The sequence below is a fragment of the Solanum verrucosum genome, unplaced genomic scaffold (assembly GCF_900185275.1).
Source record: "Solanum verrucosum unplaced genomic scaffold, falcon-dt-bn FXZP01000238.1, whole genome shotgun sequence".
NCBI classification, from domain to species: domain Eukaryota; kingdom Viridiplantae; phylum Streptophyta; class Magnoliopsida; order Solanales; family Solanaceae; genus Solanum; species Solanum verrucosum.
This window is the reverse complement of record NW_026020630.1, coordinates 3,660,075-3,682,260: the sequence shown is the minus strand read 5'-3', so window position 1 is coordinate 3,682,260 and position 22,186 is coordinate 3,660,075. Positions and strand designations below refer to the sequence as shown.

Sequence of the window (22,186 nt, the reverse complement as noted above, 5' to 3'; positions counted from 1 at the left end):
ATGGGATTGATTAACCACTTTCATGGAAAAAAATGTGATTAATTACAAAACACAATTAAGTGATCTCAAATTGAACAGAGATTGATAAAACAGAACTTGCAATTTTGCATAATTCAACAGCTCATGGAGAGGCCCATGGAGTTTTAACGGTTCAACTGAACTCAGTATTTTTTACACAAACCATAAATATATGTATGACAAAATCACTGACCTATCAAATTAAATTTTGCATCCGTCTCTGCTCTATACAGATTAATAAAAAGGGAAAAATGATAAAAAAAGTATTTATATATTATTCATTAATTGAGAAAATCATTATGAATGATCACGATTATTGCGCAATTCACCAAATATGAACAAATAAAATAGATATAAATGTGATTCATGCAATATATGTATGAACACAAATAATACAAGTATAGAGGAAATGGTTACCGATCGCCGTCCGGTTGCCGGAAAATACTCCGGTGATTGGAGTGGGTAATTAAGTTAACAAAGATGAGGAAAAAAGAAAATCATATTATTATTATTAATATTTTTGGGTTTGCTAAAGATTCGGTATAGTGGTTTTGGCAATTCTATAAATATAAATGTGTTATACACCAGCTATATAGTGTGATAATAAAAAGAAAGGATCGAGTCAGATATGAGCTGATCTAAAATGAATTAGCTAAAAAACAAATAAAATATTTGATCTTATGTATATTCGATATGGATAAAAAGGGCAAACCTAATAAATTATATGGATTATCGATTACAAGATTTTTTTTCTCATTCATGTTATTTTAGAAAATATTTTTCTGAAAAATAAGTGGTCCTGAATCGAGGTTGGAAGGTCAAAATTTGTGTCTCGATTCAAAGTCGGAAGTTGGATCTCAGATTTGGATCCATTTCGGGTGGTGAGGTTTAAGGAAAGTTTTGAAATTTATTTTCCTGTATGAAAATCTTACAGGAAAATAAGTTTATTTGAAAAATATTTTTCAAAACAATTAAGCTAATCAAACATGAAAAAATAAAAATAAAATAAATCCAAAATGATTGACCAATCAAAAATTCATAATCATCTATGTTTTTTGTGTGTGTATAATGCACATAATTTTTGAAATACGATTAACTAACACTATTTGACGCCTAATTTTATGAGTACATTCATGATGACCAAGTAAGCGATATTCATTGCCTCAACAAGATTGACGTCATTTTTTTTAAGTTTCAGATTCACGAAACAAGAATTCAAAATTATCAAACTTTTTGTGTGTATTAGTTCATTAATTTTTCAAAATATGTCCGACCAACTCCTTTTGACCTCAATTTTTTTAGCTCCATTCGTGACGATCGAGTGAACAATACTCATTGTTTCCACATGATTGATGTCACCTTCTTTTTTTTGTTGAGTTTTCGAGTCACGAAATAGGGATTGAGGATTATCTAATTTTTTTCGTGTGTATTGATTCATGAATTTTTGGAGTATGACTATCTGTCACCGTTTGACCTCAAATTTACCGAATTCATTCGTAACGACCTACTGAATGATACTTTCTGCCTCTGCAGGACCAACACCACTTTTTTGAGGTTTCAATGTCAAGAAACAAATATTCAAAATTATCTAAGTTTTTCATGTGTATTAAGTATTAGTTTTTCGGAATATGTCTTGCTCCATTTTACCCCAAATTTTGGGAATCCATTTGTTATGACCCAGTGAACGATACACATTATTTCCCCAAAACTAACATCATTTCTTTTGAAGTTTCAGGATCATGAAATACAAATTTAGAATTATCGAAGCTTTATGTATATATTAGTTTATGAACTTTCTAGAACATAACTAACTCTATTTAACCTCAAATTTAGTGAGTCCATTCGAAGCAACCTAACTAACACACTCATTGTTTCTCAAGAACTAATATCGCTTTTTTTGTTTTTGTGGAGTTTTCGAGTCGCAACTGAAATTCAAAATTAACTCAACTCATCGTATGTAATTTTACAAAATTTCACTACTTAATTTGCAAGTCCATTCACAACGACCGAGTGAACAATACTCTTTGCCTCTACTAGACTAACGTCTTTTCAAATTTCGAGATCACAAAACATGAATTCAAAGTAATTTTGTGCTACTCGTGCATCCAAATAGAATAATAACAATCCCACAAGACAGAAGTAATATGATCTCGTCAACATACCATATTCATAAATGATCCCACGACTTTAAATAATCATCGAAATTAAATACTCCAATACATGCGTAGAGTCATAATCACTTCATAGAAAATATAAATAGCATTATTCATAATTTCATATGCATCACTCCTCCAAGAAGAGCATAGCATAAAGTTTTTGATGTTCTCCATCTTCAACAGGAAAATAACAGCCACACTGCTTGGATTTAGTTCTCCATTCTTTCAACAGCCTGAATCACTCGGAAACTGAACGGGATTCAAAAAGCGCATGGTGAAATTGATGCCAATTTAGGTTCGCCGTGCAGATCATCCATCTGGTTAATACATATTAGAAACAAGCTTTATAGACCATTACATAGGAAGAATAAAGGCTCGTAAAATAATGAAAATGGATTCTTCCGACTCACCTTAAGAGCTCTTAGAAATATTTCACTTAGAACATGAGCGGACAAATAAGGCGACAGCCCTTGCACACCAGTACAGGCTTTCCCGCTCAACTTCTGCACTGGTATTTGAGAAGTTGGTAATTGCTAGTCAGAGTCTTCGTAAACCTCACCATCATCAGAAAGCTCATCAAAAGCTCGAACATCAAGCTGATAACGGAGGAGTCCTCCAATACCACCAAAACCTCGGCAAAATTGAGATCCTTCTTGTGACTTGTTGGTGACAAATTCCAGACTACAACCAAATTTCCTGTACTCATTAGCAAACCACTCAAGCAGTGACAATTTTTCCTGAACCTCTAATTCTGCATTTGTAGCAGGATCACGGAAGTTACTCTGATCAGCCTCCTGCTCCTTGTTGAAGTGTCTGACAACTGTTTCTCCAGAACCGCTATTTTTCAGCACATACCTCATAATATCCAGATTTTCCCACACAATAAGTGTCTCAATAGCACCCATTTCCAGAACTTTTAATGTATCATCCACCCCAAAGACATACTTCCCAGTGTCCTGACTAATCTCCTCAAAGTACTTGCCTATCAATTTCTTCTCTTGTATAAACTTCACATTGGCTAAGATCTCAGCAGACAGCTCAATTGCTTGGTTAAAACCATTTTCCCCTCCATAAGAAACATCAACCACATTTAGAATCTTAGCCTGAAGACGAGGATCAAACATATCAGATTGACTGAGCTCTGTTTTAAAGTCAGCAGAACCAGCTAGTATCAGGCCGGAGACATTGGGCTGACTGGTGGCCGGATTTATATAAAATTGGGTTGCAAGCTCTGCTGTTTTCCTCACATAGTTGTGTCGTTTCTCCATCCGGAGACGAGCAAAACGCAAGGCTGATTGTCCTCCTCTTCCGTGTTTCTTGGGCAGATCAACACTAAATTTATGAAGGACCTCACGCGTGTTGCCACTCAATGTCCCAAAAAGAGTCCCATTCCCATCCATCACTATAAATCCAAATTTGTCATCAGATTCCAAAAGTTCATTCAGGGCTTCAGTGTGGAACTTGTTATCACAAAGATAGAGTGATGCATTAATGGGCTTGAATGGCTCAAAATCAATTGTAACCTTCTTCTCTTTCCCATCATCAGTCACAATTGTTCCAGTGTAAAGAACAAGCCCATTTGGTGGAACCTTGTTGTAGAGCTTAAGCCTCTGCTGAGCAGATGTGATTGCACCAAGCACAGATTGGCGATTCACTCTGCTCTTAATATTTGATGCAGTTCCAAACTCATCTCCAAGCATCTTGGTAACACGAGATACTTGATCACGTGGAGGCATGATAAGTGAAATCATGCTGGTGCCATTGCCTCTAGCAGCTTCCAGTGCCTTGATAAGTTTTTTAATCTTCCATATCTCAATGTTCTTATCGCTCTCCTGACCATCCGACATTGTATACAGAACTGCAGTTCAAACGGAAAACCATCAGATTGATAGTACACATAAGCAAACTCCTGAACAAGAACACATAATAAACCAAGCTACAACAGTTTCAATCTTCAAGAAACTAACAAATGTCAAGCATTAAAAAATAAAAACAAACCAAACACTTGAAACATCTATACACATCTTACAAGTTAGCCAAGCCACAGGAGTATTTACATTACTGTATATCAGAGAACCGGGGTGAAAAGGATTCAAAAGCTCAACATATTTCTCCTTTGTATCAAATCAACTTAAGGAATCAGTAATCACGAAGCATCTAACATGCAGATTTTTTTTTAAAAATACACATTTTCACTTCAAAAATTAGGATAAATACATAACTGTAAACAACAATCCCTGGGGCATAGAATAACATATTCTCAGTGGAAGCTCAAATCAAGTTCTAGTAACACCAATATATAAGAATAGCTTTTCTTTGTACTCCCACTGTCCCTATTAATGTGATGTTGTTTGACTTGGCACCGAGTTTAACAAAGAAAGACGCACTTATGACACTTGTGATCTAAAACAAGTCATAGATATTTGTGCTTAGGCTATAAATCATCTTATACTGTTATACTAAAATACTCAGAAGTTTTAAAAGGACAATATATGAGGACCATAAGCACCAAAATCACCTACTTATAATACTGATCACACATAAAAGAACTACTTTTTGTTAATCAAACTTCTGGAATATAGATTTCACGCAATTATAGATTAATCTTCCGAACGAATCTATATCTCCCTCTCTCAATTTCACCAATTCTCATAACAAATAGTGAAAATCATCCAATTTCTTATCTAGATCCAATAAAAATACACTAAATTAACTAAACATAGAAAGGAATTATACTGTTAAACTCAAATACTTAGAAATCTTAAATCGACAATATGCAAGGACTATAAGCACCATATATCACCTTTTCACAATACTTATCATACAAAAAACCTAAATTTTATTAATCAAACATCTGAAATACAAATTTCACGCAACTATAGATTAATCTCCCGAACGAATCTATATCTCCCTAATTCAATTTTAGCAATTATTTCAACAAACAGTGAAAAACAATCCAATTTCATATCTAGATCCAATAGAAATACATCAAATCAACAGAACATATAATAAAATTGCACAGATCCAAATTTTCAACAATAAAAATTGACCAGTAACTTCAATCAACAAAATTAAGCTCGCTCAAGCTTGAATCACAAAAAATCAGATTCAATAAAATTCAGAAATTACGAGTTTTCGAAGATACCTTAGAGAAGATCAAGCGAGAGAGAAGAAAAAAAAAACAGGTTACTTTTCAAACACAATGGTGTAAATTTGAGAAAATTGAGGGGGTGGGTGGGGTTTATTGTGACAAACTAGGGCAACCAGATTTTTCTTTCTTACTTTTTCCACCACTGAAGTTTTTGAAAAGTATTATTTGGTACTTTATTTTGTATTTTCAGCTTTTATGGTCCTTTGTTCTTCTTATGTAGGGAGAATTGTCCCGTTAACTCTTTCAGATATGAAATATAGGACATAAATCTTGGAAAATTATTTTGGAATATATCTTTAATGCTTCTTTAAAAGGAATTAGTTTTCTTACTGTTGGGCTACTATAGGGAAGTTTTTAAGTTTTTTTTTCGGGTATCTTATTTGTATTGGAGTCGGACTAATTTGGATTTGTATCGAATAGGGCCTCGTTCGAGAGATAATGATTCCTATCAAGAATTTTTTCATATATAGGGCTCAAACTCGAAACCATTTATTAGGAGAAAACAACTCCATCATATCTTTTTTGGTGGTACTATAGGAAATTTTAGAAGTCACAAAGAGAAATCCAAATAAATGTTTTAGGCTTGTGTATAATGAAAGCAAAGAGAATTAAATATATACATTAATAACAACAAGAAAATCCTCATAGTAACCATGATGATATGATCATTTGTAAAAGGTATAATACCCTTTAACGATTTGACCTCAATTGACATCATGTTCTCAAATTTTGGGTGTCTAGACATTTAAATTTTACAGAAAGTTGAATAAATAGACACACGTTTCATATACGGAGTGTCCTACATGATAATTCACGTGAGATACACTCAAATTGATTTGTAGGACGTCATGTAGGATGCATATATCTGCTTATTAATTAAACTTTATATAAGTTTAAATATCTGGTTATGCACACTTAAACTTAAATGACATATATATCCTAATGTCAAGTTATTATAGAATACATTTATGTATTATGACTTTATAAAATAAAAGAGTAACATACTACAAGAAGTTAAATTGATTGGATAGAGTTTTACGACATTAAGTGAGACACTTATTGGTACCACTAATAAAGTTTCTGAAATGGATAATTAGTTAATGACTCCTTATCGTCCATTATTTAAAAATCTCCTATTTTCGCGGCAAAAGAACAAATTTGAATAAATTGATAATTTTTTCTTCATCTCTTAGAATTTTTCCTTGAAACTTTTTGATTAATGCAAAAACTCATGCATTTTTTGTGCTGTGTCACCGCCGTGGCTGACAAAAACACGGTGGTTGTACGTCATCATCCTCCCGGAAAACGTTCCTCCAAACTACATAATAACAATAGTGATAATTTGGATAATGGAATTTGTGGAATTTTATACAAATGGGCAAATTTTGGTAGAGGATGGAGGCCTCGTTGGTTTGTTCTTCATGACGGTGTTCTTTTCTACTATAAAATCAATGGACAAGTTTTTAATTTCGAAACACAGAATGGCTTCACTGTCATAGGGAAGAAATCATTTCGTTTCATCAACACATGTAAAACAACTCCATCTGACCAATTCCTCCCTCGAAAACCATTACGTGAAATACACCTTAAGGTATCTAATTTATAATGATATTATGCTTTCTGGATTGTCTTCCAAAAGGAAAAATGATGGTTTTTGGTATATATAAGGTCAAAAAAGCTAATTTTTGTTCTTATTTGTATATGAATCCTTAATTTTTTTTAGGGTGTTTTGAGTAGGCACGGAGTTTAAAAAAGAAATAAAGGCGTTTGACATATATTAAGAATATTAGAATAGGTTGTCTACATTACACATCTTGGGATGCGTTCCTTCCCTAGACCCCCTGCATGAACGCGGGATGCTTTGTGCACCAGACTGTCCTTGATACGTAATTGTATGAGAAAATGGAATCATATGTTTTGTAAGATTGATTTTGATTTTGGATTGGATATTATCTTAACACTACTATCTATATAGGACTCAACAGTAATGGGAAGTTGTTCAGACGATCGAAGGTTTTTGATAATTACTGGGAAGAAGAAGCTGCAATTGAGGGCAGAGTCGAAGGACGATAGGTTAATATGGTTAGAAGGATTGTTTGGAGCAAAGAAGGCATTTATAACAAGTGATTTTGTTCATATGCCTAGAATGAACAACAATTGCAAGGTTGGAACTCGAGAGAGCGATATGAAAGGTTAATATCATGAAATTTTCATAAAACTAGAGCTATCATTATATTGTTCTTCTTTTTTTTCTCTGTTTCTTTATTTTGCTCTTTACTTTGTTTTCTCATAGTTAAATGCAATGTTTGAAAACTTGGATATGTGAGCTAGTGAGAAGAAGCAATGTTACTTGATCGTTATCAAACTAACTACAATCTTTTTCTGTCCGTGAAGATCCCACTAGAGCGCTCTCTACTTCTATTAGGCCATGAACTAGATCAGAATCATTCTCAACGAGTCCATAAGAAGTGATCAAAATGGTAGTATAAGAATATGGTTTAGACGATTAAGTAATGATAAGTGGAATATTGTTTTATAAGTTCATTGCAACCATAACTTACTAATATGGAGAAAGTTCTCTTAACTAATTTGGTATTTTGCAGGAGGAAACACAAGCAGATCGAAGGAAGATGATGATGATGATGTTCACACTGATAACTTGTTTTTTGATGCTCTAGATTGTCTTTCTACGTGTTCCTTGAGAACCGCCAATTGTTATGATGAAAGCTCATCTTTTGATTCTGATAATGAGGAGGTTCATCCATCTGAAGATGGTCTTAGTTCTTTTATGAGATTTGTCGAATGTGACTACCCTTACATAGAGCGAAGAGAGAAATTGCCTGACCCCGTTAATGAGGAGAAGGGAATAAGCCTTTGGTCGATGATCAAAGATAACATCGGGAAAGATCTAACTAGAGTTTGTCTTCCTGTCTACTTCAATGAACCCCTCTCTTCTTTGCAGAAATGTTTCGAAGATTTTGAGTACTCTTACCTTCTTGATCAAGCATATGAATGGGGGAGAACGGTAAGCATTTCCAACGAGTTGTGTGAACGTTGTGTGTTTTCCTTTTCCAGTAGAACTTAGTCCTTTGAACTCAATGTTTTCCACTTTAGCTATTTGAGATGTGATTGCTTTGAACATTATTTTTTGTAGGGAAATAGCCTTATGAGGATGCTTAATGTTGCAGCATTTGCTGTATCGGGATATGCTTGCACAGAAGGTAGAAAATTCAAGCCATTTAATCCATTATTGGGTGAGACATATGAAGCCAATTACCCAGACAAGGGACTACGTTTCATCTCGGAGAAGGTACAGTTCAATCGATCTCATGCTTTCTTTTCTCAACGAAATGACAATAAAATGCTTATGTTTTAAACCTGTTGACATAGGTAAGTCATCATCCCTTGATTCTTGCATGCTACTGTGAAGGCCGCGGTTGGAAAATGTGGGGAGATACCAATTTAAAAAGCAAATTTTGGGGTCCATCAATTCAACTTGATCCAGTTGGTGTTCTTAACTTAGAGTTCGATGATGGAGAAGTATTCCAATGGAGCAAGGTAAGTGTAATGTAATGGATCGACAAGCAATGCAACGACTACTTGTATCTATCATATGCTTGTTGAAATGTTTAACTTAGACTATATCAGGTAACAACGTCCATCTACAACCTCGTTATAGGGAAAGTCTATTGTGATCACTTTGGTACGATGCATATCCAAGGAAGTGGTGGCTACTCTTGCAAGCTTAAATTTAAGAAGCAATCCATTATGAATAGAAATCCACACCAGGTATAGTACCTCCACATTATATCGGTGTTTGTATATACCACATTATCGGTGTTTGTACCTACTTACTAAAATTTGGCATTGTAGGTACAAGGAGTTGTACAAGATAAGAGTGGAAAAACAGCAGCAACTGTGTTTGGGAAATGGGATGAAAGTTTGAGTTACTCTAATTTATCGATGGATTTAGGACAAGATATGGCGTATTTGCTTTGGAAGCAAAGCAAACCATCAAGTTTTCAAACAAAGTACAGCTTTACACGTTTCGCTGTCACACTTAATGAGCTCTCTCCTGATCTTGAGGTACCTATAATTGATAGTCCTATCTGTAACTGATACTTCTGCTTTATGCAAAATCTATTTACATTCTTCTTTCGCGGTTTCTGCAAACAGGAAAAGTTGCCTCCAACAGATTCAAGGCTTAGACCTGATCAAAGATTTCTTGAAAATGGAGAATATGAAGTTGCTAACTCAGAGAAGTTACGCCTAGAACAGAGGCAACGTCAGGTAACGTTAGCTAGTTCCATGAATATTCTCATTAGATGTATCATTTAGTTCATTTCATACACAAATTCTTGAAAAATATAGTTCATTTTTTGCTCTCTTCGCGGATGAGTGAGGTTTTTCGCGTGACAAGTTGTTGTCATGCAGGCATCACAGATGCAGGAAAAAGGGTGGAAACCAAGGTGGTTTAGAAAGCCAAAAGGTAGTGATACATATCAGTATAGAGGAGGATATTGGGAAGCTAGAGAAACTGGTAAATGGGAATCATGTCCACATATTTTTTCTGAAGAAACTTAAGACACCTTTTAGTCCTTTTGCAATTTTCATGCAAGTAATGGACAGGCAAAAGGGGATAAACCACAACATGTAAATAGACATAGACAAATGAAAAGTCTAAGTGGATATAGTCATATAGGATTGGAGGCTATGTTGCCGTTCAAGATCCTCCGAAAATGTACTACTTTTGGAGGATCAGAAACACACCCATCGCCATTTTTGAAGAGTCTAATCAAACATAAGTTGGAGGTGGTTGATGTGAAAGGGGAAGAAAAAGGCTGTTTTTGCCTTTTACTTGTACTATAGTACTCTTTTATTTTATTTTTCTAGAGAGTTTTTTATTATTCTTTCTTTTTAGGTTTTGATAGTCCATGATATTGTATATGCCCCCAAATCTTCCTTGAAATTCAAGGGAGCATTGTTCTGTTTTATAGCATGAAAAGACTTACTTAGGATCATTAGATGTCAAAACATGACTAGGTGAATTCTGTCACACCTGTTCAAGTTTTGATGGATAGAGTTATATGGTACATGTGTTGTTGGGAGATAGCAGGTACCCCTGGAATAGTCGCGGTGCATGTAAGTTGGCTCGGACACCAAGGTCATAAAAGAGAGCATGTTTTACCTTTTACTTGTACTATACTATTTTCTTTTTGTAGAAACTAGAAAGTTTCTTTTGTTCTTCTTTATAGGCTTTCCAAGTCCATCCTGTTGTATATGTTCCAAATCTTCTTTGAAATTCAAGCAAGCATTTAGGATTGGATCTAGAAGGTTAATTACAAGTTCCCATGAAACCAACAATTTACTAAAATATCTATAAATATATGTCATATCGTTGTAGGAACGCATACATTCAAAATCCTGAATCCATCTCTAGTCAGCTTAGAAACGAAAGTTGTTTGTTTTCTAAACAAGGTGAAAGTTCATATACAAAGATAAACATGAACATTACATCTATAAACAGAGAAAATGAAGGTCATACCCTTCAATTCAAATACAAATTATGTTAGTACAATATTTTTTGAAAAATTTGTGCATTTAATCCATGTTCCAAATTTCCCTTGACACATTCAATAAATCTTTTGACTAATTTCAATACAATAATTTGGTTTTTAATACAAGTGACATAGAGCTATAGTTCCTTGGGAACATTAGTAGTTGAGACCTCATCACTACATATGGGGCAAACCTGCAAAAGAAAAATATATAGAAGTATTAAACATCAAAAAATTGGCTAAAAATATAAATTAGGAGTATTTAACAATTAAATTACCTTCTTTATTTGGAGCCATTTGTTTATACAATCTAAATGGTAGGGATGATCACATGGAAGTGCTACTAACTTTTCTCCTTCTTCATAGTCCAATTGACACACAACACACCTATATATTCATCCAAAAATAATCACTTTTTCAATGTGTTATAAATTATTCAGTCAAAGCGTTTTCCTTAAATAGACCTTACATGATGCAAACAGATTAGTCAATCGACGCCAATGTCAGTATCAAACTCCAGGTGGGAAACCAAAGAAATTCTAATGGCCAAGAGGTGATAATCACGTCTTATATGTCATGTTGACCACGTGAAAAAAATAACTAAAATTATTATATGAATGATTTAATTTTTTCTCTTTTTTGGGTTAATATCTAATTTTTGACCACTTACTTGTCGACAAGTGTCTTGGAATTATTGGATTGAAATGTAGAAGAATGTAAGGATTTGTTGATTTCTTCTTCAGTTAATCCTCTGTTCTCTACTCCAACAAATTCTCCTAAAGCAATTAATTCCTGTAACAACATTTATATACTTAAGTAAATCTCATGTATTTTTTGAACTAAACATTACAAATTATCATATTATATACCTCATAAGATAATTCATCTGGATCGACATCATCTTCCTCCATGTTATCGTCATCATACTCATCGTCGTAGAACTCTAACTCAAAATCTACAAACAAAGGCGATTTCATATCTCAAAGGCTTGAACTCGAGACCATTGATTACTTTCTTATAGAATAAGGTAATTAAATTAATTAATTACCTTGAATCTCACTGTCTAAAAATTCTTCATCAGAGGCAGTAATTTCTTCATCTTCACTTTCACTTTCATCCATAGACAACATAATACATACCCTTTCCTGAAATATCACACATTCATTAATTTCCATGCAAATTGTTAATTCCTTTTTCGTTAGTCGCAAAAAATAATAATCTTTTTATGTATATATGTACATATATATGTCAAATTTTCTTGCAAGGTATAAATTACATGGGAATAAGTTCAAATATGTAATCAAACTTTGAGAAAAAGGTTTATATATGTCATCCGTTAAAAAATTGGCTCATCTATGTCATTTTTGTTTGAGAAAATGCTTATCCATGCCATTATTTGTTAATGGAAAACAATTTCTATTTTACAAAACCATCTTTTACACGTGGTTAATTATGATATGACGACGCCATTAATTAAATCATTTTTTTAAAAGAAAAAGGCTCAAATATGTCATCAAACTTTGAGAAAATGTTCATCTATGTCATCCATTAAAAGTTTGGCTCATCTATGTCGTTTCAGTTAACAAATAATGACATAGATGAATGGTGATCCAAACTTTTAATGGATGACATAAATGAGTATTTTCTCAAAGTTCGATGACATATTTCAGTCTTTTACCTAAATTATATTATGATTCTCCTAAGTAAAAATCTTGGCTCTGTCACACCATACAACAAGAATTAAATTTTAAACACAAGATTAGAGTATAAAAAAGTATAATACATACCTCATCTATTTGGCTAAGAGGTGTTCTTCTGGTAGTTGGCTTCCTCTGTTCATCATCAGCCATAATAATTAATTAATAAGTATTTCTTTAATTTGTTAACTTAATTTATGCAATTAGATGGCAAAAATAATATGGATTGAATGGGATGTTATAATGAGAAATATGGAGGAATTTGTGGGTTAACTTAAGTCTTAAGAAACTTTCATGCAAAGCAAAGAAAGAAATCTAAAAGCACTTGCATTCAATTTTCTAAGATTCCAATATTCTTGTTTTCAAGTTTTGTCTTTGTGTGCTACTTCATATCAATTAATAATTTAGAATATGTCTTGGTTGCATTAACAATTGATACTATATATTTTTCATTAGTTTCGTTCTTCTTTCATGTTTAAGATCACAAGATTAAAGAATATTTTGGTGTATTACAGATATCGTTAGTTTTAAACTATAATATTCGAAAATCTTCTGTACTTTTTAAAATTTCGTGTCAAGTCAAAATCTCACAAATAATAGAATCGGATGGAGTACTAGTGTTATAGAAAAAAAAAGTAAATATTTTCATTAAAAATAAATAAATAACTTTGTATCTCAAAAATAATTTCAAATATACTAACAACTCTCTTAAAAAAAACTAGAAGAATAGACTTCAAATAGATAAAAAAAAGTTTAAGGGCTCCAATATATCATTTTTTGGCTTTAGGCTTCTGATATGCTTGAGCCGCCCCAAGATAAAGATAATCAATCGCTTTCCAAATTTAAAAATACGTAAGAAAACATTTTTGTGACCTTACCCCTTAATTGTGTACATGCAAATATACATGAAAACAAAAGCTAGTTACTTGAGAGTGTGGACAACAATAGTACTTAGCACTACCATATAGGATATTTCATATTAAAATTTAAATGTACATGTATAAACACAAATAGTATGCATTATTCTTTCAAATAAATCAATACGTTATATATATATATATATATATATATATGTAAAACTTTATCATAACCTATGTCTAAATTTCTATCTTTTGATCTTCTTCATCTTCAGTTGTTGATGATCATAATCTTGGTTATCAGTTGATGGTCTTTGATCATCTTGAGAAACTGGAGCCACACATATTTCCAATGTATTTTGATCAATAGAATCAACAAGATTACTATTTGAAATATCACCTATTTTCTCATCTCCTATATAAGTAAAGTTGTCATAATTGAGATATGGATATATATTTGGATCATATCCATGAAAATCATGATTTTGTCCATTTGAATAATTATTATCAAAATTGTCCAAAACACCATAGGGTAGTTGATGAGAAAAACTTGGTTGCATGGTTGAAGTGGAAGCAATGTCAGTAATATTTATGAGTGGTTGATATTGTTGCAACGAAGAAGAATGTTCATCTGACCACGATGATTTATTAAAAATTTGATCATCGTCATTATCATTATCATTGTCATTATCGTTATCGTTGTCGTCGTCATTCTTCTTTCGACTTTGATCGTATATCACACAAAGTGTTAACTCATAATCTGACTATAAAAATAAAAATAAAAAAAGTTAGTCAAATATAATCATAGAATTTACTTGAAAAATAAGAAGGAAATTAAATAAAAAGTTTACATACCTCATTGTTTAGTAGTGGAGAATTGGTAGGAAATCTATACTCTGACATAAGCCAAGAAGTTTTTTTGCCTTTTGAATTATTTGGACTTGATTTAAAGTAGGCAAGAGGAGTTTTTGTTCCAATTGTATTATTGGTTTTTGCTATATCTTTACGTGCTTGTGTAGATTTCCAATAACCTTTTCCTGAATGTAAATTTCTTGCAATTTTATTTCCATTACCAAACTTCTTTTTTGATAAAGTAAAGAAATACATACGTCCATTCCAATGTTTTTCAGCAAACCCTAGCAAGCAAAATAAACTCAAATTAGTATAATATTCTTAATCAATAAAATCGTGATAAAAACTTTAAATTTGGAATACAAAGAGGTTCACACAAGTCAGAAGTGGATCCACATGGTTGGTGAGGGTGCACGTGCACCTATTAACTTAAAAAAAAATCATGTGTATATATGTATATCTATCTTAAGAAACTAGCAGAAAGTAAGATACAATTAACAGTGCATCCATAAATAACATAGAAGTGTCCTTGTGCAGCTGGTATAAGCTAGTGATATCCCACAAATTAAACTCACAAAGTCTCTGGGTTTGTGAATGCCGATTAAATTAGAAGAAATACAGACTAGCCAAATATAAAGACTTTACATTTATGGTAAGAAACTCAGGACAAATACCCAACAAATTCATCAAGAATTTTTTTTAAAAAAATCCATAAATCAGGAGGAATTTTTTTTAACTAAAAAAAATGCTAGCTAAGGATAAGAATGTGTACCAGATAGTTGATGAGGTTCATATTCATAAATATCAAGATCAGTAAAAATTCCAGGTGGAATATAACCATTAGAACCTTTAAGTTTCAAATACATATCCAATTCTTCATCCGTTGGCACAAAATGGAAGCCTATTGGTAATATATTCTTCCATTGACGATCATATTCATAATTTGATAAAGCCATAACAATTCAAAAAATAAATAAGTAGAGAAAGACTATAGTATAAATTTTAGGGTTTGTGAAATAAAGAATCAGAGAGAATTGAGTGTATCTATAGGAATGTTTTGGTTATCCTACGTAATGTATGATTTGGATTAGAGAAATAGAATTTAATATGGAAAGATTAATTTTGATAATCCCACTTTAATTTGTAATTTGGATTAGAAAGGAAAAGATTAATTTAGGCAAATTATAAATATGAATTCTACCGTACTTTTACCGGAACAAGTTAGCTAACAGGGTACGTACAAGCTAGTACCGGTCCAAACTGTTTGCCATTAAGCGGCATTTTAGTTTTTAGAATTGCGGAACTATTAATATATTTTAAATTATTTTTGAGATGTAAAGTTATTTTTTTTTTAATTTTTAATAAAAAGGTTTACTTTTTTCTAATAATAGTATTTCATTTGTTTTAATTGTTTGTGGGATTTTAATCGATACGAATTTTTTTAGAAAAAAACATAAAAAAGAACTTTATACGGATAAGTTTTTATAGAATATGAAATAGTTTCTATTTAAAAGGGAATTACTAAGGTTCCTCATGTTTTGGATATTAAAGGGCTGGCTCAAGCATATTAGTGGCCTAAAGTCGAAAATAAATTGAAGACCTTAAATTTTTTATTTTTTATTTAAAGCGTACTCTTTTAGTTTTTAAAAATGCAGAGTTGTGAATATATTTAAAATTATTTTTGAGATGCATAATTATTTCTTCCTTTTTAATGAAAATATTTACTTTTTCTATCAAGAGTGTGTTGGATTTTGATTTGATATAATTTTTTTAAAAGTAAAATAAGATTAATAACATGTTATAACTAATCAATAAATATGTTTTCACAACTTTCAAATTTCCATTAATTCCAACATAATTTCATACAACTACAAATAGATAAATATTTAGCTCAGGCACACGCACGGACACATACCATCTAGTACACATGCACGATATGAATCAATGTCAAACTCCTCCAACCACACAACTTTAATACAATTAAAGAGAAAATGACTTGCGATAATTAATTTACGTAAAATGAGACATGAGAAAAAAACTACAAATATTTATTATTTCAAATGATCATAATAAACAACTTAAATATTAATGTTGATGAGAATTAAGCAAATTATTTCATCTATCTACAAATAATATTCTCCAATAATCAATACATATTCTCCTCAATTTTTGTTATACCTAAATCACATTTGGAAAATACTTATATAGGAAGTGTCTCTAGAGCTAGTAAACACTTCCTAGATAAGAATTTCCCATTATTTCCTCAACCATATGTATATATAAAAAATTAATAAAAGAAAATTGACACTATATCAATTTATCTTTGACTAATTAAGCATCATAATCAAATTGCAAAAGGGGTTGCATTAAGGAATTGATCTCATTAAAGACCAAATCCTCTCCTTGATCATGACCAAAATTACCAAATTCTTGAGTATCAAAATAAGTTTTTATATCCTCAGGGAAGCTACTACTTTGTGGTGGGTCCGGGTCGGGCAATTCGATCGGTGCAGGCGGGCACTCGACAGCTAATGTCATTTCCATCATTTCCTTGAACTTCGTAGATTGGAGCAATAGTCCGAGAGCTGACGTAGCAGAAGATGGTCGACTTTGAGAGACTGAGACATCAGAAATAGGCATGTTTGTAGTAAGTTGTAGATCGGGATAAACAAGACCTATAGAGGATGAGGTTGTTGTCGTGGTTGTGATCGTGGTCGATCCATTACTATGATTTGGAGTTGGAATCATGTTAGTTTCAACATTAGGGTTTGATTGATTGTTCTTATTAGGTTTTAGCCATTTGATGTAACGACTAAGGTCAAAATTGGTCACAGCATTTAGTCCACGATATTCAATAGCTGCCATGTCATATGCAGTTGCAGCCTCTTCTTGTGTAGCTAAAACACAAAATTAAAAAAAAGCTATCAAAAAAATATATATTTAATTTTCACCTGTTTAATTAGGCTATGAAAAAGAATCAGGTTAATAAAATAATTAATTAAATAAAAATATATCTTTAATGTCATAGATTAAGGATTCTCACAATTATTTAAATGTGACATTTTTTTTTATCTAGTATTGCAAACTAGTATTCATGTATATTGTGATTATGGGTTATATATTGATTTATCTAATATATATATATATATAACATATGACTTGTGAGATTAATTACTTTAAAATAAGGGAAAAAGGACAAATATATCCAAACTATCGTAAATGGTATGTAGATACCCTCCGTCATATTTTTGGGACATTGATGCTCTGCCATCCAAAAACTAGAGCATATATACCATTCACTCTAACGAAATACTAAATAGGGACACGTAGAACAATCTTATCCGTCGATTCAATATTTAATAAATGTCGGTCGGTGAATAAGATTATGACACGTGTATGTCCGTTAGTATAAATGATATATATGCTCTAGTTTTTGAACGATAGGGGAACCAATGTCCCAAAAGTATGACGAGGGTATCTGCATACCATTTACGATAGTTTGGGGTATATTTGTCTTTTCTCCCTTGAAAAAAAGACTGGTTAGTTATTACAATAAATTAAAATAGTAATATTTTTTTATACTAGCTTTGAAATGAGTATGATTAGGTAATTAATATACATGTTTATAAAAAGGTACTTACCATATGTTCCAAGATAAAGATACTTATTGCCAAAAACTCTGCCTATTCGAGCTTCCCATCTTCCATTATGGTGATGTCTGCGATCGATCGATGAATAAAATGCTCAGTTGGAACAAATCAAAACAATAATATTACAAAATATCGTTAATTATATTTGATACCTTGCAACTCCACGATATTTTGAAACCCCTCTTGAGAATCCACTACTTTTCCTATATATTATACCAATTGATTAATCAAACAAATAATTAAAAAACTTTTTTTCCCCTCTAAGTGAAAATAAAATAACATTAATTTAGTACTCAAGTTAATTAACTTACCTTCTCAATGATCCAATATATTCTTCTCTAGACTGATTCTCCATTTCTAGGATTTCCTTTTCATAAGTTGATACCTAAAAGGATAAGATAATATCAATATTCGAAATATATGATCGATTATTTCATATAAAATCTTATGTTATTAGAGAATTACGTAATTTTAAAGATTTACTTGATAAATATTTTTACACAATCAAAAATGTTTGCTTATTATATTGTTGATCCAAATATTTGATTTTTTCTCACGTGCGAATTTGATTCTTCATAAGTCAAGTATAAGTCAAGTACGTGAAGATTCTTTTAAATAATAAATGATAGTGAGACTCAAACTCGTGACATATATCTGATCTAGTATCATGTTGAAATATATAACAATTTCAATTATCTTCGAATTTTTTTATATATTAGTTTGTGAATGACTGTTTTATAAAATAATAAAAAAAGAATTTAATTAAGATGAGTTATTAATTACCGGAAAATTAAGAATGGTTTCACTTCCCCAGTATTTAAGTGCAGCCAAATCATAAGCATGAGCAGCTGTTCCTTCATCATCATAAGCACCTAAAAATAATAGTTTTAATTAAATTTATTATTCACTTACCAAATAAATATAAAATCAAGAAAATTTAAATAATGATACATACCAAGATAAACTGCATTATTTCCATTAGAGTCCACCATTTCACAAAAAAAAAGTCAATTAGTTTAGCAGCTTAGAGAATTAATTAAATTGAAAAATAAAATGGTGGGAGAAAAAAATTTAAATTATGAACCTTGTCTTCCTTTCTTGTTCTGAGATTCATTCCAGCAATTCTTATCCCATAAATGAGCTTCATACCTACCCGTCCATCGATGCCTGAATAAATAACAGTTAAAGTGTGCGATAATCTCATTTAAAAATTTAAACTATTATTTAATAATATTTTCAATACGACTCCTCATGTACGTGCAACCAATAGTTATTTTTCATGATTTAGCACGTGGAAATCTATCTTGTATAATCTGTGGCAGTGAGATTTGAACTCAGGACGTTTGTCTCTGCTTTAGCATCATATATATTTGAATGTGTGAATCATAGCACATTTCAACATTATGATATTAGTACAGACTAAAGGTCGTGAATTGATCAAGTCTCAATGACCACATACTTGAACAAAAACATCAAGAATTTAAAGAACAAATTCAAGAACATATATATACCAGTACAAAATAATGTGTGACAATGAGATTTGAACTCGGAATATTTATTTGCTTTGATATCATAATTAAATGTGTGAGTCATGACACATTTCTAACATGATATTAGTGCAAACATAGAAGGTCGTAAATTATGTCGAGTCTCAACGACCATATATATACTTGAACAAAAACATCAACAACTTAAAGAAGAAAATCAAGAACATATACAATATGAAGATACAAAATAATGTATGACAGTGAGATTTAAACTCAGTACATTTATCTGCTTTGGTACCGAATGTACGTAAGTCATGACATATTTCAACATGATGATATTAGTGCAAACATAATGACCACATACTTGAACAAAACATCAACAATTTAAAGAACAAAACATCAACAATTTAAAGAACAAAATAAGAACATATACAACATGAAGATATAAAATAACGTGTGATAATGAGATTTAAACTGAGAACCTTTGTTTGTTTGTTTTGATACCATGTATGAATGTATGAGTCATGACACGTTTCAACATTATGATATTAGTGCATGCAAAAGATCGTGAATTCAAATCTCAACGACTACATACTTGAACATATACAACATGAAGATACAAAATAAGAATCGACATGAAATAATATAATTGTAGAAAATAAATTAAACCTTGTGACTCCTCGATAAATGGAGCTACGTTGAGGTGGAGAGTCTCTTGGCACAGTTTTTCTAGTTCTTTTCACTTTAACAATTGAACCAATAATATTATTTCCATTATTAGTACTTGAATTATTCCTAATCTGATTTTGCTGTGATAATTTCCCCATTAAAACTTTGTAATATTTTTTTAAAAAACAAAGACTCTTTCAAAAGAAATGACTAAGTCTTCCAATGGATATAATGGGGCTTTTTAAAGGGAATTAATCTAAGATTTTATGATTTAAAAAAGAATTTTATTAATTTATTATTTTTACATTTTTTTATGATTAAAAATGATGATAATTTTTAAGAGAGAAATTAAGGAAGTTTCGATTTTTGGAAGAACATGTTGTGCTGTCAATTAATTAAGAAAATAGCCGGCAATATATGAGATTTTATTTATTTATTTTTGTCATCTTTATATGGCCTGCATGATTTTTTCTTTGTGTCTTTACTTGATTTTGTGGTTTATGCTTTTTAATTAATTTCATTTATGTATTGAGTAGTGTATGTAATATGTCAATATGTTTAAGATTTATTGAATATAATTATGTAAATGCGTTTGATTCACTGTATTTTAGTACGTAACAATGCTTTTGGTTTATTGGACAACATTTCCTTCATATATTTAATATTGAATTTTAACCTATGATCATAACCAAAAAGTAGTTATTAGTTTTTGATAGATACCAATCAGTGCTTATATAAGATTGTTTTTTCCCCTATTTGACATACGAAGTCCACATTAGAATCTCGACTAAATCTGAATTGCACACTGTAGGGTCAATTCAGAGAATAATGCTTTCAACATAAATTTTTAATTAATGGTGAAGCAGCACGACAAACTATATTAGTAAAGATTGTTAATTATTCATCTGATAATTAATGTACGTAGATATATTTTATATCAATTATCATGTGTATATGGCTTAAACTCAGAAAAAAGTATTGTATCTTTTATAAAATACTAAAGAGACTTTCAAAAGGAATCATGACAATTAATGTGAGATGGTGAAATTAATGTGGTTAACTTCCAAAAATATTAAAGGTTATATTTCTATATATTTATCAAGTCACTTAAATGATAATTATATTATATGCTTTCAGTTAACTCTTCATAATAAATGACATTAATAATCTTTAAAAAAGTCAAATCACAAGCTACACATATTAAAAGTCTAACAACGCGAAAATAAATTATTTGCACTATGCATTATCAGTATATATATAGTTAAATCCTTCAAAATTATAAGTTACATGAAGTTGAAAATATGTTTAATTAATTACGTACACCCAAAAGTTATTATGACAAAAATTATTGTAGTTTATTTTTTCTCTTGGAATTGCCTTAATGGCCTCAGTCTATCACTATTCATTTTTCATTAATTTGGACACCCAAAAAGACTCCATTTATTTATTTATTAATAATTTGTTACTAACCTATTGTTTGTTTGTTTATTTATTTATGTTATCTTTGGAATTTAAAAAGGTTTCGTCGAAGCTTCTGCTTGCAAGGATAAATTTCCTTATCACCTCTTTCCAAATTACCAAATTCTTTTGGTGTTTATGACGTTCATTTGCCAAAATGTTGCATATTTATTTGTCTCTTTTACATGTGTTTAATATTTATTTTGTTGGCTTTCAATAAGTATCTATAGTTGTCAATAATTGCCCTAAGATAGTGGATTAGAGACGGATTCTATAATGTAGAACCCCAAATTTCTAATCTTGGCTCCGCCTATGTGGATTACATGTCCTCTTCTGATATATCACTACAACAAAGATAGGGTTTAACAACAATTATTTAACGGTAATAAAATAGTTATAGTTATATTATATTTAACGGTAATAAATATAATTAATGACTTTTGTAACTCTGAATATTATGATATTAACTCAATTATTGTTAAATCTTTTTACAACAATAAATATTGCCACTTCTAGTTCATATCCCCGTTTTCTTTTCCTAAATTTAGTATTTTATAGTTTGTTGTGTTTCCACATTACCATCATTATTCAATTTAAATTTTCCTTACAAATATCAAGATATTATTCTGCAGA

The 22,186-nt window shown here is 31.1% G+C and overlaps 5 protein-coding genes across 5 annotated transcripts; 1 reads left to right on the top strand and 4 right to left on the bottom strand.

Annotated features, from left to right (window-relative positions):
- Positions 1 to 2,240: 2,240 nt before the first annotated feature.
- LOC125811964 (eukaryotic peptide chain release factor subunit 1-3) lies at positions 2,241 to 5,379 on the bottom strand. The gene is made up of 3 exons (XM_049491512.1): positions 5,320 to 5,379; positions 2,585 to 4,032; positions 2,241 to 2,491 (listed from the first exon to the last, which is right to left on the bottom strand). Exon 2 carries the CDS (start codon positions 4,019 to 4,021, stop codon positions 2,708 to 2,710), a length of 1,314 nt encoding a protein of 437 aa, XP_049347469.1. The 5' UTR covers positions 4,022 to 4,032; positions 5,320 to 5,379; the 3' UTR covers positions 2,241 to 2,491; positions 2,585 to 2,707.
- A 1,162-nt stretch (positions 5,380 to 6,541) lies between these two features.
- Positions 6,542 to 10,039, top strand: LOC125811962 (oxysterol-binding protein-related protein 1B-like). The gene is made up of 9 exons (XM_049491509.1): positions 6,542 to 6,916; positions 7,301 to 7,517; positions 7,929 to 8,350; positions 8,480 to 8,635; positions 8,716 to 8,883; positions 8,974 to 9,114; positions 9,199 to 9,411; positions 9,502 to 9,615; positions 9,760 to 10,039. Exons 1-9 carry the CDS (start codon positions 6,545 to 6,547, stop codon positions 9,907 to 9,909), a joined length of 1,953 nt encoding a protein of 650 aa, XP_049347466.1. The 5' UTR covers positions 6,542 to 6,544; the 3' UTR covers positions 9,910 to 10,039.
- An 897-nt stretch (positions 10,040 to 10,936) lies between these two features.
- Positions 10,937 to 12,789, bottom strand: LOC125811967 (E3 ubiquitin ligase BIG BROTHER-related-like). The gene is made up of 6 exons (XM_049491515.1): positions 12,671 to 12,789; positions 11,932 to 12,028; positions 11,753 to 11,838; positions 11,554 to 11,675; positions 11,162 to 11,270; positions 10,937 to 11,077 (listed from the first exon to the last, which is right to left on the bottom strand). The coding sequence occupies exons 1-6, from the start codon at positions 12,731 to 12,733 to the stop codon at positions 11,021 to 11,023; spliced, it is 534 nt and encodes a 177-aa protein (XP_049347472.1). The 5' UTR covers positions 12,734 to 12,789; the 3' UTR covers positions 10,937 to 11,020.
- An 896-nt stretch (positions 12,790 to 13,685) lies between these two features.
- On the bottom strand, positions 13,686 to 15,245 carry LOC125811917 (NAC domain-containing protein 83-like). Its single transcript, XM_049491463.1, has 3 exons — positions 15,062 to 15,245; positions 14,293 to 14,573; positions 13,686 to 14,201 (listed from the first exon to the last, which is right to left on the bottom strand). Exons 1-3 carry the CDS (start codon positions 15,243 to 15,245, stop codon positions 13,686 to 13,688), a joined length of 981 nt encoding a protein of 326 aa, XP_049347420.1.
- A 1,375-nt stretch (positions 15,246 to 16,620) lies between these two features.
- LOC125811916 (AP2-like ethylene-responsive transcription factor At1g16060) lies at positions 16,621 to 20,253 on the bottom strand. Its single transcript, XM_049491462.1, has 8 exons — positions 20,096 to 20,253; positions 19,024 to 19,106; positions 18,895 to 18,903; positions 18,723 to 18,811; positions 18,251 to 18,324; positions 18,092 to 18,142; positions 17,931 to 18,007; positions 16,621 to 17,186 (listed from the first exon to the last, which is right to left on the bottom strand). The coding sequence occupies exons 1-8, from the start codon at positions 20,251 to 20,253 to the stop codon at positions 16,621 to 16,623; spliced, it is 1,107 nt and encodes a 368-aa protein (XP_049347419.1).
- Positions 20,254 to 22,186: the final 1,933 nt, after the last annotated feature.